This window comes from Schistocerca gregaria, mitochondrion (genome assembly GCF_023897955.1).
Source record: "Schistocerca gregaria mitochondrion, complete genome".
Lineage (NCBI taxonomy): Eukaryota > Metazoa > Arthropoda > Insecta > Orthoptera > Acrididae > Schistocerca > Schistocerca gregaria.
This window is the reverse complement of record NC_064683.1, coordinates 1-15,614: the sequence shown is the minus strand read 5'-3', so window position 1 is coordinate 15,614 and position 15,614 is coordinate 1. Positions and strand designations below refer to the sequence as shown.

At 26.7% G+C, this 15,614-nt stretch overlaps 13 protein-coding genes and 24 non-coding genes across 37 annotated transcripts, besides 1 other annotated feature; 14 read left to right on the top strand and 23 right to left on the bottom strand. All coding sequences in view use genetic code 5, as the record gives it.

Annotated features, from left to right (window-relative positions):
• Window positions 1–764: a D loop.
• NNL47_mgr01 lies at window positions 765–1,563 on the top strand. Its single transcript has one exon. It is a non-coding gene; the product is annotated as a 12S ribosomal RNA (ribosomal RNA).
• trnV lies at window positions 1,564–1,634 on the top strand. The gene has a single exon. It is a non-coding gene; the product is annotated as a tRNA-Val (tRNA).
• NNL47_mgr02 lies at window positions 1,635–2,956 on the top strand. The gene has a single exon. It is a non-coding gene; the product is annotated as a 16S ribosomal RNA (ribosomal RNA).
• trnL lies at window positions 2,957–3,022 on the top strand. The gene has a single exon. It is a non-coding gene; the product is annotated as a tRNA-Leu (tRNA).
• Window positions 3,023–3,025: 3 nt separating this feature from the next.
• On the top strand, window positions 3,026–3,970 carry ND1 (NADH dehydrogenase subunit 1). Its single transcript has one exon. It carries the CDS (start codon window positions 3,026–3,028, stop codon window positions 3,968–3,970), a length of 945 nt encoding a protein of 314 aa, YP_010417158.1.
• A 16-nt stretch (window positions 3,971–3,986) lies between these two features.
• On the bottom strand, window positions 3,987–4,056 carry trnS. The gene has a single exon. It is a non-coding gene; the product is annotated as a tRNA-Ser (tRNA).
• Window positions 4,057–5,196, bottom strand: CYTB (cytochrome b). The gene has a single exon. The coding sequence runs from the start codon at window positions 5,194–5,196 to the stop codon at window positions 4,057–4,059; it is 1,140 nt and encodes a 379-aa protein (YP_010417157.1).
• Window positions 5,197–5,202: 6 nt separating this feature from the next.
• Window positions 5,203–5,724, bottom strand: ND6 (NADH dehydrogenase subunit 6). Its single transcript has one exon. It carries the CDS (start codon window positions 5,722–5,724, stop codon window positions 5,203–5,205), a length of 522 nt encoding a protein of 173 aa, YP_010417156.1.
• Window positions 5,725–5,726: 2 nt separating this feature from the next.
• Window positions 5,727–5,790, top strand: trnP. Its single transcript has one exon. It is a non-coding gene; the product is annotated as a tRNA-Pro (tRNA).
• Window positions 5,791–5,859, bottom strand: trnT. The gene has a single exon. It is a non-coding gene; the product is annotated as a tRNA-Thr (tRNA).
• Window positions 5,860–5,861: 2 nt separating this feature from the next.
• ND4L (NADH dehydrogenase subunit 4L) lies at window positions 5,862–6,155 on the top strand. The gene has a single exon. The coding sequence runs from the start codon at window positions 5,862–5,864 to the stop codon at window positions 6,153–6,155; it is 294 nt and encodes a 97-aa protein (YP_010417155.1).
• Window positions 6,149–7,483, top strand: ND4 (NADH dehydrogenase subunit 4). Its single transcript has one exon. It carries the CDS (start codon window positions 6,149–6,151, stop codon window positions 7,481–7,483), a length of 1,335 nt encoding a protein of 444 aa, YP_010417154.1.
• A 3-nt stretch (window positions 7,484–7,486) lies between these two features.
• Window positions 7,487–7,553, top strand: trnH. Its single transcript has one exon. It is a non-coding gene; the product is annotated as a tRNA-His (tRNA).
• A 15-nt stretch (window positions 7,554–7,568) lies between these two features.
• ND5 (NADH dehydrogenase subunit 5) lies at window positions 7,569–9,285 on the top strand. The gene has a single exon. A coding segment is annotated over exon 1 (1,717 nt).
• On the top strand, window positions 9,286–9,351 carry trnF. Its single transcript has one exon. It is a non-coding gene; the product is annotated as a tRNA-Phe (tRNA).
• On the bottom strand, window positions 9,350–9,415 carry trnE. Its single transcript has one exon. It is a non-coding gene; the product is annotated as a tRNA-Glu (tRNA).
• Window positions 9,416–9,418: 3 nt separating this feature from the next.
• Window positions 9,419–9,485, bottom strand: trnS. Its single transcript has one exon. It is a non-coding gene; the product is annotated as a tRNA-Ser (tRNA).
• On the bottom strand, window positions 9,486–9,553 carry trnN. The gene has a single exon. It is a non-coding gene; the product is annotated as a tRNA-Asn (tRNA).
• A 2-nt stretch (window positions 9,554–9,555) lies between these two features.
• trnR lies at window positions 9,556–9,620 on the bottom strand. The gene has a single exon. It is a non-coding gene; the product is annotated as a tRNA-Arg (tRNA).
• Window positions 9,621–9,624: 4 nt separating this feature from the next.
• Window positions 9,625–9,690, bottom strand: trnA. Its single transcript has one exon. It is a non-coding gene; the product is annotated as a tRNA-Ala (tRNA).
• Window positions 9,691–10,044, bottom strand: ND3 (NADH dehydrogenase subunit 3). Its single transcript has one exon. It carries the CDS (start codon window positions 10,042–10,044, stop codon window positions 9,691–9,693), a length of 354 nt encoding a protein of 117 aa, YP_010417152.1.
• trnG lies at window positions 10,045–10,110 on the bottom strand. The gene has a single exon. It is a non-coding gene; the product is annotated as a tRNA-Gly (tRNA).
• A 2-nt stretch (window positions 10,111–10,112) lies between these two features.
• On the bottom strand, window positions 10,113–10,904 carry COX3 (cytochrome c oxidase subunit III). The gene has a single exon. The coding sequence runs from the start codon at window positions 10,902–10,904 to the stop codon at window positions 10,113–10,115; it is 792 nt and encodes a 263-aa protein (YP_010417151.1).
• A 4-nt stretch (window positions 10,905–10,908) lies between these two features.
• Window positions 10,909–11,586, bottom strand: ATP6 (ATP synthase F0 subunit 6). The gene has a single exon. The coding sequence runs from the start codon at window positions 11,584–11,586 to the stop codon at window positions 10,909–10,911; it is 678 nt and encodes a 225-aa protein (YP_010417150.1).
• Window positions 11,580–11,747, bottom strand: ATP8 (ATP synthase F0 subunit 8). Its single transcript has one exon. The coding sequence runs from the start codon at window positions 11,745–11,747 to the stop codon at window positions 11,580–11,582; it is 168 nt and encodes a 55-aa protein (YP_010417149.1).
• A 9-nt stretch (window positions 11,748–11,756) lies between these two features.
• trnK lies at window positions 11,757–11,827 on the bottom strand. The gene has a single exon. It is a non-coding gene; the product is annotated as a tRNA-Lys (tRNA).
• Window positions 11,828–11,832: 5 nt separating this feature from the next.
• Window positions 11,833–11,901, bottom strand: trnD. The gene has a single exon. It is a non-coding gene; the product is annotated as a tRNA-Asp (tRNA).
• COX2 (cytochrome c oxidase subunit II) lies at window positions 11,902–12,583 on the bottom strand. The gene has a single exon. A coding segment is annotated over exon 1 (682 nt).
• Window positions 12,584–12,594: 11 nt separating this feature from the next.
• trnL lies at window positions 12,595–12,660 on the bottom strand. Its single transcript has one exon. It is a non-coding gene; the product is annotated as a tRNA-Leu (tRNA).
• On the bottom strand, window positions 12,661–14,191 carry COX1 (cytochrome c oxidase subunit I; the record flags this gene model as incomplete). The annotated part of the gene is made up of 1 exon: window positions 12,661–14,191. A coding segment is annotated over one exon (1,531 nt), but the record flags the coding sequence as incomplete, so codon positions are not given.
• Window position 14,192: 1 nt separating this feature from the next.
• On the top strand, window positions 14,193–14,258 carry trnY. The gene has a single exon. It is a non-coding gene; the product is annotated as a tRNA-Tyr (tRNA).
• Window positions 14,259–14,264: 6 nt separating this feature from the next.
• On the top strand, window positions 14,265–14,327 carry trnC. The gene has a single exon. It is a non-coding gene; the product is annotated as a tRNA-Cys (tRNA).
• trnW lies at window positions 14,320–14,387 on the bottom strand. Its single transcript has one exon. It is a non-coding gene; the product is annotated as a tRNA-Trp (tRNA).
• ND2 (NADH dehydrogenase subunit 2) lies at window positions 14,388–15,408 on the bottom strand. The gene has a single exon. A coding segment is annotated over exon 1 (1,021 nt).
• On the bottom strand, window positions 15,409–15,477 carry trnM. The gene has a single exon. It is a non-coding gene; the product is annotated as a tRNA-Met (tRNA).
• trnQ lies at window positions 15,477–15,545 on the top strand. Its single transcript has one exon. It is a non-coding gene; the product is annotated as a tRNA-Gln (tRNA).
• Window positions 15,546–15,548: 3 nt separating this feature from the next.
• Window positions 15,549–15,614, bottom strand: trnI. The gene has a single exon. It is a non-coding gene; the product is annotated as a tRNA-Ile (tRNA).

The following is a 15,614-nucleotide window of genomic DNA, read 5'->3' as shown; positions in this document are numbered from 1 at the left end:
ATTTAATATATAAATCGAAAGTTTTTTTTTGAAATTCTTTTATGTATTATTTTGTTTAATTAGGATTAATTTATCCTGCTCATTTTATTTTTTTTTATATATATATATATAATAAATAATTTATATTAATATATTACATTTAATTGAAATTAAATTATTATAAGTTCATCTTACCATTATCAATTGATTATTTTAATGCAAATATTTACCTAGGATTATAGCTACTTATGTTTTTAGCTTAAAATAGGTTATTATAATATAATATATATAATAATATGTAATTTAATATTTAATATTATTATAATTGGATATAATAAATAAAATTATTTATTTTAATATAAAATATTATATTTAATATAAATAATTATATTAATTATAATAATATAATTATATAAATTATCTATAATTAGATTATTTAACTAATATATATGAAAGTTAACTTAATATAAAAAAAAGAATTCATATTAATAACATATTATATTAAATTACATAATTGTATAGAATATATTTATTATATTATTTAATCTTTCTTTATTTATTAGTGAAAAGAAAGATTAAATAAGAAAGAATATAATACATTTATTGCTATACATGTTCCATATTAATCTTTAATTATATATAATAGAGAAGTTGTTGTGGTCATACATAGGGGCGTTTCTTTTTTTTTTTGTTAATGTTTGTGGTTTTTTTCTTTTTTTTTCTTTAAATATTTGAATCTTTTATTTTTTCCTGGTTTAATAAATTTAAAATTTTCTTATTTTTTATTTTTAAAAGTTTTATTCTTGCTTGTTTATTCACTTTTTCTTTGTATTATATGTAAGTTTTGTTAGACTAAATGTTCTTTTTGCAGTAATTTGATTTAATTATCAAGTGATTTTGGATTTAGCAATTGATTTAGTATCGGCATAATTCGTGCCAGCAGCCGCGGTTATACGATTGATACAAGTGAATATTATTGGTTAAAACAGTTGTTTATATTATTAGGGTTGAAATATAAATTTGTAAGGTGAAATGTTAAAATTTATTTGTGGCCCTTTTTATGAATCTGTGAAATTTAAATAATAAACTAGGATTAGATACCCTATTATTTTAAATGTTAATTATATTTACCAGGGTACTATTAGTTAAGGTCTTTAAACCCAAAGAATTTGGCGGTATCTCATTCCATTCAGAGGAACCTACCCCATGATTGATAATACACGATTTACTCTACTTAATTTATTTGTTTGTATATCTCCGTTATCAGAGAATCTTTTTAGAGTTATAATTCTCAAGATTTATAATTATAAAATATTTCAGGTCAAGGTGCAGCTTATAGTTAAGAGGAGGTGGGTTACAATAGATTTTTGTTTATAACGGATTTGATAGTGAAATACTGTTAATGAAGGTGGATTTGATAGTAATTTAATTTATTTAATTTAACTGATATTGGCTCTGAGATGTGTACACATCGCCCGTCGCTCTCATTATTGATTATTCTATTTTATTTTTAAGTAGCTTCAATTTAGATGAGATAAGTCGTAACATAGTAGATGTACTGGAAAGTGTATCTAGGAAGAGTTTCAAGGTATAACTTATTAGTAAAGTGTTTCATTTACACTGAAAATTTTTCTGTGCAAATCAGGATATCTTGATTATTTATTTTATTATATTTATTTTTTGTTTATTTAATTATTTAATATAAATAATTTTATTGTATTTTTGTCTTAGTATATTTTATAGAATTGATTTTTTAAATTATAGTTTATTGGTAATGTAAGTGTTTTATGAAATATTATTTTAAATTTTTTTAAGTAGATTTTATTTATTGTACCTTTTGTATCAGGGTTTATCAAAATTTTAGTATTTATTTTACTTGTCTCGATTTGGGTTGATTTATAAATAATTTATAGTTAATGTATCATAATTATTATTAAATTATTTATAGAAATGAGATGTTAATCGTTTCCCAAGATATCTAGTTTCTTAAGAAAAAATTTAATTTTTTAAAGTTATTTGTTTTTATTTAATTTTTTAAGTAAAAATATTAACTTATTTATTCTTTAAGGGATAAGCTTTGAAGTTAATAACCTATAATTTATTTTATAGAAATATAATAGTAAGCTTTAAACCAGCTATCTTTAAGATTACGTTTTAGTTCATTATTTTTTATTTTGATTTTATAAATATTTTAGGTTTTTTATTAAGATTATTAATTTAATTTTAAAATTTTTGTAATAATGATAGAATTAGTATATTTATTTGTATGAAATTTTTACCTTGTGAACTTATTATAAGGAACTAGGCAAAATTGATTTCCGCCTGTTTATCAAAAACATGTCCTCTTGTTTATATTTTGAGGTCTGGCCTGCTCACTGAGCGTATTTTTAAAGAGCCGCGGTATTTTGACCGTGCAAAGGTAGCATAATCATTAGTCTCTTAATTAGTGGCTGGAATGAATGGCTTGACGAGAAATCAACTGTCTCTTAATAAATTTTTGAATTTAACTTTTGAGTCAAAAGGCTTAAATTCTTCTTTAGGACGAGAAGACCCTATAGAGCTTGACATTTTACTTTTATATAGTTTTTTGTTTGTCTTTCTATATTTAATGATGATGTTTTGTTGGGGTGACATGAAGAATAAATAAACTCTTCATTATTATATCATTTATTTATGTTTGTTATTTTGATCCATAATTTATGATCATAAGATTAAGTTACCTTAGGGATAACAGCGTAATTGTTTTTGAGAGCTCATATCGACAAAGCAGATTGCGACCTCGATGTTGGATTAAGAAAAATTTTGGGTGCAGGAGCCCAATGATTAGGTCTGTTCGACCTTTAAATTCTTACATGATCTGAGTTCAGACCGGCGTGAGCCAGGTCGGTTTCTATCCTAAGATTAATAATCCATATTAGTACGAAAGGACCATATGGTTAAAATATTTTTTGTTATATTGATTAATATTAATTTATTTACTATTTTGACAGATTAATGTGTTGAATTTAGAATTCATTTATGTAGATTTTTTCTACAAATAGTATTGATACTTTATGATTTATTTATATTTATTTTGAATTTTCTTTTATTGGTTATTTGTGTTTTAATTAGTGTTGCCTTTTTAACTTTATTAGAGCGTAAGGTTTTGGGTTATATTCAGATTCGAAAGGGTCCAAATAAGGTAGGTTTTGTTGGAATTCCTCAGCCATTTAGAGATGCTATTAAGTTAATTTGTAAGGAGCAGCCAATTCCTATTATATCTAATTACCTACTTTATTATTTTTCCCCTGTTTTTAATTTAATGATTTCTTTAGCCGTTTGAGTAATTTTTCCTTATTTAACTTATATGTGTTCTTTTTCTTATGGATTTTTATTTTTTTTATGTTGTACTAGATTAGGTGTTTATACTGTTATAATTGCTGGTTGATCTTCTAATTCAAATTATTCATTATTAGGTTCTCTTCGTTCTGTTGCTCAAACAATTTCTTATGAAGTTAGTTTAGCTTTAATTTTATTGTCTTTAATTATTTTAATTGGTAGTTTTAATATATTTGATTTTATAAACTATCAGCTTTATTGTTGATTTATTATTATTTCTTTTCCTTTAGCTTTAGCTTGTTTTGCTTCTTGCTTAGCTGAAACTAATCGTACTCCTTTTGATTTTGCTGAAGGGGAATCTGAGTTAGTTTCAGGATTTAATATTGAGTATGGTGCAGGTGGTTTTACTTTAATTTTTTTAGCTGAATATACTAGAATTGTCTTCATAAGAATGTTATTGGCTTTAATTTTTTTAGGCGGTGATTTTTATTCTTTTATATTTTTTATTAAGCTTGCTATTATATCTTTTGGTTTTATTTGGGTTCGTGGAACATTACCACGGTTTCGTTATGATAAATTAATGTACTTAGCTTGAAAAAGTTTTTTACCTTTATCTTTGAATTTTTTTATTTTCTTTGTTGGTTTAAAGATTTTATTTATCTCATTTGTTTAGTGAAATTTTTTGAGAAAAGTTAATAGAAGAGTTAAACTTCTAATTTTATGTTTTCAAAACATATGCTTTTCCTAAGCTAATTAACTTTATTCCTTAATTAATTTATCTCATGCGTTTGCGACATGGACATTAATTAAGAAATATGTGAAGTAAATAATTGTTAAGATTTGACCTGTTATAATATAAGGTTCTTCAACAGGTCGTTTACCAATTCACGTTAGTAAGCATACAACAACTACTATAATTCAGAATAAAATTTGATTAATAGGGTAAAATTGAATGCCTCGGAATGGTGTTTTATTATAAAATGGTAAAATTATTAAGATTCTAATTGATAGAAATAATGCAATAACACCTCCTAACTTATTAGGGATAGATCGTAAAATTGCATATGCAAATAGGAAATATCACTCTGGTTGAATGTGAACTGGTGTTACTAATGGGTTGGCAGGTACAAAGTTATCTGGATCTCCTAATAGGTAAGGATTAATTAAACATAGTATAATTAATAATGATGTTATTATTACAAATGTAATAGAATCCTTAAAGGTAAAGTATGGATGGAATGGAATTTTTTCAATATCTCCATTTAGTCCAAGAGGATTATTAGATCCTGTTTGGTGAAGAAAAAATAAATGAATTGCTGCTATAGCAGCAATAATAAATGGTAATACGAAATGGAATGTGAAGAATCGATTTAATGTTGCATTATCAACAGCGAATCCTCCTCATACTCATTGGACTAAATCTGTTCCTAAGTATGGGATTGCTGATAATAAATTAGTAATTACTGTTGCACCTCAAAAAGATATTTGGCCTCAGGGTAAGACATATCCTATAAATGCAGTTGCTATAACTAAAAATAAAATCACTGTACCAATTATTCAGGTATGTATATATATATAAGATCCATAGTAAATTCCCCGTCCTACATGTAAGTAAATACAAATAAAAAATATAGATGCTCCATTTGCATGTAAGGTTCGGATAATTCAACCATTATTTACGTCTCGGCAGATGTGTACTACACTACTGAATGCTATTTCAATATTTGATGTATAATGTATAGCTAAAAATAGTCCAGTTACGATTTGAATTACCAAACATAACCCTAATAGGGATCCAAAATTTCATCAAAATGAAATATTTGTTGGGGCAGGTAAGTCAATTAAAGAGTTATTAATAATTTTAATTAAAGGATGTCTTAATCGTAAGGGTTTATTCATTAGTAATTATCTTATTTTACGAATAGGTCCCTGATTAATATTTGTGATTTTAACAACTGCTAGTAGTGCTAAAAATAAATAAATTATTATTATTATTGTAATAATGAATGTTGGTCTATTATATAATTTTTCTAAAGATATTGTTATTTCTTGATAATTGATTGAATTATCAATATTTATAGTTTCGGTGTTTTTGAAAAAGTCTATAAATATAGATATATCTAGAATAATTAATATTGATATGATAAATACCCACATTATTAATGTAATAATTATAGTAATTGATTTAGGCTGAAATATTTCGTTTGATGCAATTCTTGTAATGTAAATAAATAATACTAGTATACCACCAAGAAATGTTAAAAATAAAATATATGATAATCAATATCTTTCTATTATTGTTCCTGTTATTAATCCAACTAGGAAGGTTTGAAGGATAATAAAAAGCATTATTGATATTGGGTGTCTTAATTTAATAAAATTAATATTTATTACATTTGATAATGATATAATTATTATTTTGATCATTTCAGGGGTTAGTTTATTTAAAATATCGGTTTTGGGGACCGATGATGGAAGCTTTTCCACCTCTGAAGTTTTAAAAGTGGGGGCTGGACTTATTTCCGGTTTACAAGACCGGCGTTTTTTTTAAACTATTAAAACTAATGTTTATATTCTCTATTTTTACTTCTTTATTAATTTATTTTGCTGGTGTTTATGTTTTTTCTTCTAAACGTAAACATTTATTAATGGTTCTTTTGAGATTAGAATATATTGTTCTTTCTTTATTTATGTTAGTTATTGTTTTTCTTATTGAGTTTGATTATGATTATTTTTTTCCTGTTATTTTTTTAGTTTTTTCTGTTTGTGAGGGTGCTTTAGGTCTTTCTATTTTAGTTTCAATAATTCGTTCTCATGGTAATGATTTTTTTAATTCTTTTGGTTTATCTTTATGTTAAAGTATTTATTTATAACTATTTTTTTGATCCCTCTTTGTTTATTAAATAATTGTTGATGGTTGGTTCATTCTTTAATGTTTCTGTCGAGTTTTGTTTTTATAATTTGTGTTTATTCGTATGCTGATTTGAATATAATTAGATATTATTTTGGTATTGATTATTTTTCTTTTAGTTTAATTTTACTTAGTTTTTGGATTTGTTCTTTAATAATCACTGCTAGAGGTTCAGTTTATTTAAGTTCATATCATTCTAATTTTTTTGTTTTTATGGTTTTGATTTTAATAATTATGCTTTATTGTTCATTTGCTAGATTAAGTCTTCTTTCTTTTTATATTTTTTTTGAGGCTAGATTAGTTCCTACTTTACTTTTAATTTTGGGTTGGGGTTATCAACCTGAGCGTTTGCAGGCTGGTGTTTATTTAATTTTTTATACTTTGGTTGCTAGATTACCTTTATTATTAGTTTTATTTAAGGTTTATGATTTTTCTAATACTTTATATTTTCCTTTATTGGTTGATTTTGGTTCTTATTATTTTATGTTTTATGTATTTATAATTTTGGCTTTTTTAGTTAAAATGCCTATGTTTTTGGTTCATTTATGACTTCCTAAGGCTCATGTAGAGGCCCCTATTTCAGGTAGAATAATTCTTGCTGGTGTTTTATTAAAGTTAGGTGGTTATGGTATTTTTCGTGTTATAAAGGTTATTTCTTATTTGGGTTTAAAGTTTAATTATTTTTGATTATCTTTAGGTTTATCTGGAGGTGTAATTGTAAGATTTATTTGTTTTCGTCAGGTTGATTTAAAGTCTTTAATTGCATATTCTTCTGTTGCTCATATAAGAATGGTTATTGGTGGATTGATGACTATGAATTGATGAGGTTGTGTAGGTTCTCTTTCTCTAATGGTTGGTCATGGTTTATGTTCTTCTGGTTTATTTTGTTTATCTAATATTATTTATGAACGTTTAGGTAGACGAAGATTATTAATTAACAAGGGTATAATTAATTTGATGCCAAGAATGGCTTTATGATGATTTCTTTTAAGATCATCAAATATGGCTGCTCCTCCTTCTTTAAATTTGGTAGGTGAAATTAGATTATTAAATAGAATTATATCTTGATCTTCTTTTAGATTCTTTGCTTTGATTTTTTTATCTTTTTTTAGAGCTGTTTATACTTTGTATATATATTCTTATTCTCAGCATGGGAATTATTATTCTGGTGTTTATACTTGTTCTCTTGGTTATTTTCGTGAATATCATCTTTTACTCTTACATTGATTGCCTTTAAATATTCTCTGTTTAAAGGGTGAATATTTCTTTGTTTAGTTTGCTTAAGTATTTTAATTAAAAATATTGTTTTGTGGAATCAATGATATGAAGTTTTTCATCTTAGGCCGTGAATTTATTTTCTATTTGTTCTTTGAGTTTTTTTTCTTTGTTTATTTCGAGAACTATAATTTTTATTTTAGGTATTTATTATTTAATAATTGATTATAGAGTTTTTGTTGAGTGAGAGCTTTTTAATTTAAATGGTTCTATAGTTGTTATAACTTTAATTTTGGATTGAATATCTCTTATTTTTATATCTTTTGTTATATATATTTCTTCTTTGGTTATTTATTATAGAGAGGATTATATATCTGGTGAAAAGAATATAAATCGTTTTATTATTATTGTTTTAATATTTATTCTTTCTATAGGTTTTTTAATTATTAGTCCTAATTTAATTAGAATTTTATTAGGTTGAGATGGTTTAGGTTTAGTTTCTTATTGTTTAGTTATTTATTATCAAAATGTAAAATCTTATAGTGCTGGTATATTAACTGCACTTTCTAATCGTATTGGTGATGTTGCTATTTTAATTTCTATTGCATGAATGTTAAATTTTGGTGGTTGAAATTATATTTATTATTATGATTTTATTTCTAATTCTTTTGAAATAAAGCTAATTACTATATTAATTGTTTTAGCGGCTATAACTAAGAGAGCTCAGATTCCTTTCTCTTCATGACTTCCTGCTGCTATAGCAGCTCCTACTCCTGTTTCTGCTTTAGTTCATTCTTCTACTCTTGTTACTGCTGGTGTTTATTTATTAATTCGTTTTAGACCAATATTGGATACTTATAATTGTGGTTGATTTTTACTTTTAATTGGTTGTATAACTATATTTATGGCTGGATTGGGCGCTAATTTTGAGTTTGATTTAAAGAAGATTATTGCTCTTTCTACTTTAAGACAACTTGGTTTAATAATGAGAATTTTGGCTATAGGTTATCCAAAGCTTGCATTTTTTCATTTATTGGCTCATGCTTTATTTAAGGCATTATTATTTATATGTGCAGGTTCAATAATTCATAATTTGAAGGATTCTCAGGATATTCGTTTTATAGGATCAATTGTTAATTTTATACCTTTAACTTCAGTTTGTTTTAATGTTTCTAGTTTATCTTTGTGTGGAATACCTTTTTTAGCGGGATTTTATTCAAAGGATTTAATTCTTGAGATGGTTTGTTTAAGATGAATTAATTGTTTAATTTTTTTTCTTTATTTTTTTTCTACTGGTTTAACTGCTTCTTATTCTTTTCGTTTGTTTTATTATTCAATATCTGGTGATAATAATTTTTATTCTAGATTTTCTTTTGATGATAAGGGTTATTATATTTCATTTGGAATAATTGGTCTATTGTTTGTTGCTGTTTTTGGTGGTAGTCTTTTATCTTGATTAATTTTTCCTATTCCTCATGTGATTGCTTTACCTTATTATTTAAAGTTTTTAACTATTACAGTTGTTATTTTAGGTGCTTATTTAGGTTATCTTATTTCTAATTTTGATTTTTCTCATAATTTATTTTCTTTAAGTATACTTTCTTTTGTTAGATTTGCTGGTTCTATATGATTTATACCTTTTCTTTCAACTAAGTTTATTAGATATATTCCTTTAAAAATGGGTTATTATTCATCTAAGTCATTTGATTATGGTTGAGGTGAATTACTTGGTGGTCAAGGTTTATATAGATTATTTATTTATTTAATTGGTTATATTCAAGGTTGATATGATTCTAATTTCAAGATTTATCTTTTAACTTTTATTTTTTGAATATTTATTTTGGTAATATTGTTTTTCGTTTACTTAAATAGCTTATAATTAGAGCGTGACACTGAAGATGTTAAGGAAGTATTTTTACTTTTAGGTATTTATAAATATAGATATATTATTTTTACAGTGAAAATGTAATGTTTTATTTAAACTATATAAATTTTAGAAATGTTAACGGAGTTTAACCGCTAATATAAAAAGTTAGCAGCTTTCATATTGGCTTTACATTTCCTTAATTGGAACTATTATAGTTCAATTATATTATTAACAGTAATACGCCTCTTTTTGGCTTCAATTAATAAGAATAAGGGTAGTACATACCAATCTTCCAGGTCGAAACTGACTGCAATATTTCGCTTCTTATTCTATTTAAGGTTGATTGATATTATCAATACTTTTTGAATGCAACCCAAATGTTATGTTTAACTACAACCCTTTATTCTGCTCATTGTAATGCTCCTTGGTTTCATTCATGGTATAGTCCACCTAATAGAACTAGGATAAAAAATATTGTTGATACTGTTCAGATTATAATGTCTGAGGTTTTAAAAATAATTACAATTGGTAGAATTAGTGCAATTTCTACATCAAAAATTAAAAAGATTACTGCGATTAGGAAGAATCGTAGTGAGAATGGTATTCGTGCTGATCTTTTTGGATCAAACCCACATTCAAATGGTGATCTTTTTTCTCGATCATTAATTAATTTTTTTGATAGTGTTGTTGCCAGGATTATAACAATTATTGGAATAATAAATCTAATGAAAACTCTTGTTGATAGAATTAGAATTGTTTTTCTTGATTTATATCAAGCTTTCTGATTGGAAGTCAAATGTACTATTTATACTAGAAAAACAATTATCTACCTCATCAATAAATAGAAATATATAAGAATAATCATACTACGTCTACGAAGTGTCAGTATCATGCTGCTGCTTCAAATCCAAAGTGATGTCTTGGTGAAAATTGATTTATTGAGTGTCGAAGTAGACATGTTGATAAAAAGATTGTTCCAATAATTACGTGTAAACCATGGAATCCTGTTGCAACAAAGAATGTTGATCCATAAACTGCATCTGCAATGGTAAAAGGTGCTTCTCAATATTCATATGCTTGAAGTATTGTAAAGTATAGTCCTAATAACACTGTGAAGAATAATCCTTGTAGAGCTTGAGTATGATTAGATTCCATTAAACTATGATGTGCTCATGTTACTGTTACTCCTGATGCTAAAAGAATAGCTGTATTAAGTAATGGAATTTGTATAGGGTTAAAGGGTTGAATTCCTATTGGAGGTCATAGTATTCCTAGTTCAATTGTTGGTGCTAATCTTCTTCTAAAGAATGCTCAAAAAAAAGAAACGAAAAATAACACCTCTGATGCGATAAATAAAATTATTCCCCATCGTAATCCAATTGATACAAATCCTGTATGTAATCCTTGATATGTTCCTTCTCGTACTACATCTCGTCATCATTGAATTATGGTTAGTAGGGTAATTCCAAATCCGATTATGAATAAGTTAATATTAAATAGGTGAAATCATTTTGCTAGTCCTGATACTAGTACTATTGCTCCAATTGCTCCTGTTAATGGTCAAGGTCTATAGTCTACTAAGTGGAATGGGTGGTTTGAGTGAGTTGTTAACATAGGTTTAATATACTTCTCTAGAATATAGAGTTCTTAGAATTGAGAAAACATAGGCTTGAATTATTGCTACTGCTGATTCTAGAATTAATAGAAGTATTTGTCCAATAATTAGTAATGAGATTAAGTTTATTGCTATAGATGGTCCTGTGTTTCCTAATAAGGTTAATAATAAGTGTCCTGCAATTATATTTGCTGCCAACCGTACTGCTAATGTACCTGGTCGAATAACATTACTAATTGTTTCAATTAGTACTATAAATGATATCAATGCAGGCGGTGTACCTTGTGGTACAAGGTGTGTAAATATATGATTAGTATGGTTAATTCATCCAAATAATATAAATCTTAGCCATATAGGTAGGGCAATTGCAAATGTTAATGCTAAATGTCTTGTTCTAGTAAAAATATAAGGGAATAATCCTATGAAATTGTTAAATAATATTATAATAAAAATTGAGATGAAAATGAATGTTGTTCCATTAAATGATTTTGGTCCAAGAAGTGTTTTAAATTCATTATGTAAGGTTAAATTTAGTTTATTTCAGATAATGTTAATTCGTGATGGTGTAAGTCAAAATATTGATGGGATTAATAATAGTCCTAGAAATGTTCTAGTTCAATTTAATGATAAATTAAAGATGTTAGTTGATGGATCAAATGTTGAGAATAGATTTGTTATCATTTTCAATTTAGGTTTTTTATTTCAATTGTTCCTTTTTCTGCTCTTTTAATAAGGTTAGGTTTAAATGAGAAGAAGTTTATTTGATTAAACAAGATTAATGTAGCTGAAAATATAATGAATAGTGAGAATCATATAAGAGGGGATATTTGAGGGATTTGGATATAATTTCCCCATCAGAAGTAGTCGTTAATTTACTATTATTTGGTTTAAGAGACCATTACTTACTTTCAGTCATCTGATGAATTTCAAGGTGTACTAATTTTTTTAGTTACTTTAGATTGACACTCTAATGTTATTTATTTTAACTAACTCCTTAAATTATCTTAGATAATCACTTAATAAATAAATTTACTGAAGTTCTTTCAATTACAATTGGTATAAATCTGTGGTTTGCTCCACAGATTTCTGAGCATTGTCCAAAGAATAATCCAGGTCGATTTATTGTGAATGTTCCTTGATTTAAACGACCTGGCGTTGCATCAATTTTAACTCCTAATGCAGGAACTGCTCATGAGTGTAGAACATCTGATGCTCTTGTTAATACTCGTACTTCTGTATTTATTGGTAGGATTGTTCGGTTATCTACATCTAGTAGTCGAAATCCATCATTTTCTAGGTCTTGTTCTGGTGTTATATAAGTGTCAAATTCTACGTCTATGAAGTCTGAATATTCATATCTCCAGTATCATTGTCGTCCAATGGTTTTAATTGTAATTATTGCATCTACTGAATCATCAAGTAAATATAATAGTCGTAATGATGGAAGGGCAATAAAAATTAATGTAATTGCTGGTAAAGCTGTTCAGATTGTTTCAATTAAATGTCCATGAAGTATATTACGGTTAGTATAGGCAATAAATAATATATAACTTAGGGCATAACCTACAATTACTGTAATTAATAATAATACGACCATAGTATGATCATGAAAGAATGATAATTGCTCCATTAATGGTGAAGCTCCATCTTGAAGAGATAAATTTGATCATGTTGCCATTAATAAATATTTTCTAATAAAAGGTCAAACCTTTATTTGTAGAGCTTAAATCTACTGCACTAATCTGCCATATTAGAATCTAGAAATTAATGGTAATTCTGAGTAACTATGTTCTGCAGGAGGGTTATTTTGTAGTCATTCTGTTGATCTTCTTATGTTAGCTCTAAATATGATTGCTCGGTTTGTAATCATTCTTTCTCATATAATTACAATGAATATAATGATTCCTACAATAGAAATTGTAGACCCAATTCTTGATACTACGTTTCATGATGTATATGCGTCTGGGTAGTCTGAGTATCGTCGAGGTATTCCTGCTAATCCTAGGAAGTGTTGAGGAAAGAATGTTAAATTTACTCCAATGAATATAATTGTAAATTGGATTTTTAATCATGTATTATTTATAGTTAATCCTGTAAATAGTGGGTATCATTGAATAACACCTCCCATAATTGCAAATACTGCTCCTATAGATAATACATAATGAAAGTGGGCTACTACATAATATGTATCATGTAATACAATATCAAGTGATGAATTTGCTAATACTAATCCTGTTAATCCACCAATTGTAAATAGGAAAATAAATCCTAGAGCTCATAATAATGGTGGGTTGAACTTGAATTTAGTTCCATATAATGTAGCTAATCATCTAAATACCTTAATTCCTGTAGGTACAGCAATAATTATTGTTGCTGATGTAAAATATGCTCGTGTGTCAACATCCATTCCTACTGTAAATATATGATGTGCTCATACAATAAATCCTATTAGTCCAATTGATAGTATAGCATAAATTATACCTAATGTTCCAAATGATTCAATTTTTCCTCTTTCTTGACATACAATATGTGAAATAATTCCGAACCCCGGTAGAATTAAAATATAAACTTCCGGGTGTCCAAAGAATCAAAATAGATGTTGATATAGAATTGGGTCACCCCCTCCTGCAGGGTCAAAGAATGATGTATTTAAATTTCGATCTGTTAATAATATAGTAATAGCTCCTGCTAAAACTGGAAGTGAAAGAAGGAGAAGTAATGCTGTAATAGCTACAGATCATACAAATAAAGGTGTTTGATCTAAAGTTATACTTTCTGATCGCATATTAATTGCTGTTGTAATGAAATTTACTGCACCAAGAATGGATGATACACCTGCTAAGTGTAGTGAAAAAATAGCTAGATCTACAGATGCACCCCCGTGTGCAATAGCTCCTGCTAGAGGAGGGTAAACTGTTCATCCTGTACCAGCACCATTATCTACTATAGAAGATGTAAGAAGAAGGGTTAGTGAAGGTGGTAGTAATCAAAAACTTATATTATTTATTCGTGGAAATGCTATATCTGGTGCACCAATTATTAGTGGAACAAGTCAATTACCAAATCCACCAATTATAATAGGTATTACTATAAAGAAAATTATTACGAATGCGTGAGCTGTAATAATAACATTATAAATCTGGTCATCCCCAATTAGAGATCCGGGTTGGCCAAGTTCAGCACGAATAAGTATTCTTATTGATGTTCCTACTATTCCTGCTCATGCTCCAAATATGAAGTATAAAGTACCAATGTCCTTATGGTTTGTTGAGAATAATCATTTTTGCGGTAAGATGGCTGAATTTTAGGTGGTAGACTGTAAATCTACTTATGAGATGTTTTCTCTCTTATCATATTTAGGTCTTATATTCAATTATGATTCTAGACTGCAATTCTAGAGGTGTAAAATTTTACTAAGGCCTAAAAGATTATTCTTTTAATTATAACTTTGAAGGTTATTAGTTTGATTAACTTAAGTCCTTAGTATAATGAAATTAAGGTTGATGTTGAGATCAATCCTATTGTTGAAATTATTACTGTTATAGGAAGAATGATTCTTGATTTTTGGGACTTTATCTTTATAGATCACGAATTTTCTGTGTATGATATAATTAGAGCTGAGAATCTAATACGTATATAGTAGTAGAGTGTAATTGTAGTTAATACAACTATAATAGTTATAATAGTTGTTATATTGTTTTCTATTAATGATTGTATTACAATTCATTTTGGTAAGAATCCAAGGAATGGTGGTAGTCCACCTAAAGATAATAAAGATAAGAATATTATGAATTTAATTTCGGTTTTTATATTTCTGGCTGAATAAATTTGATTTATGAAAAATAAATTTATTTGCTTAAATAATAAAACTATAATTAATCTTAATAGTGAGTAAATAATGAAGTATAGTTCTCAGATGTTTTCTCTGACTGTTAATGATCTAATTATTCAACCTAGATGTCTAATTGATGAATATGCTAAAAGTTGTCGTAAGGATGTTTGATTTAAACCCCCTATTGCTCCAATAATAATTCTTAAGATAATAATTGTTCAAATAAAAGTTCTTAATTGAATACAATAAGATAAGACCATTATAGGGGCGATTTTTTGTCATGTTATTAATGTTAAACAATTATTTCATCTTGATGCTCCTATAACTTCTGGAAATCAGAAATGGAAAGGTGCAGCTCCAATCTTTAATAATAGTCTAGATCTAATTATTATTGATGGGATAAATTCTGTTTCTCATCCCATGGGATATTTTATTTGAATCAGCAAAATTGAAAATAGTAATATTGTCGATGCTATTGCTTGGACAATAAAATATTTAATTGATGATTCGTTTATTATTATATTTTTATTTCTTGTTAGGAGCGGAATAAATGAAAGTAAGTTGATCTCAAGTCCTATTCAAACCCCAAATCAGGAATTTGATGAAATGGACAGGATCGTTCCTATCATTAATGTTGATAGGAAGAGAAGTTTTGTAGAGTTGTTGGTCATTAAAAAGGAGAGGATTGATACCTCTATAAATGGGGTATGAACCCATTAGCTTGTTTAGCTTACCTTTTTACATTAAGGTGTATGATGCACGTTAGTTTTTGATACTAAAGGAGGTAGTTTAATTCTATCTTATGTAATTTTAATGAAGGTAATTTTATTTACTTTATTTACCCTATCAAGGTAACCCTTTAATCAGGCACTTCATT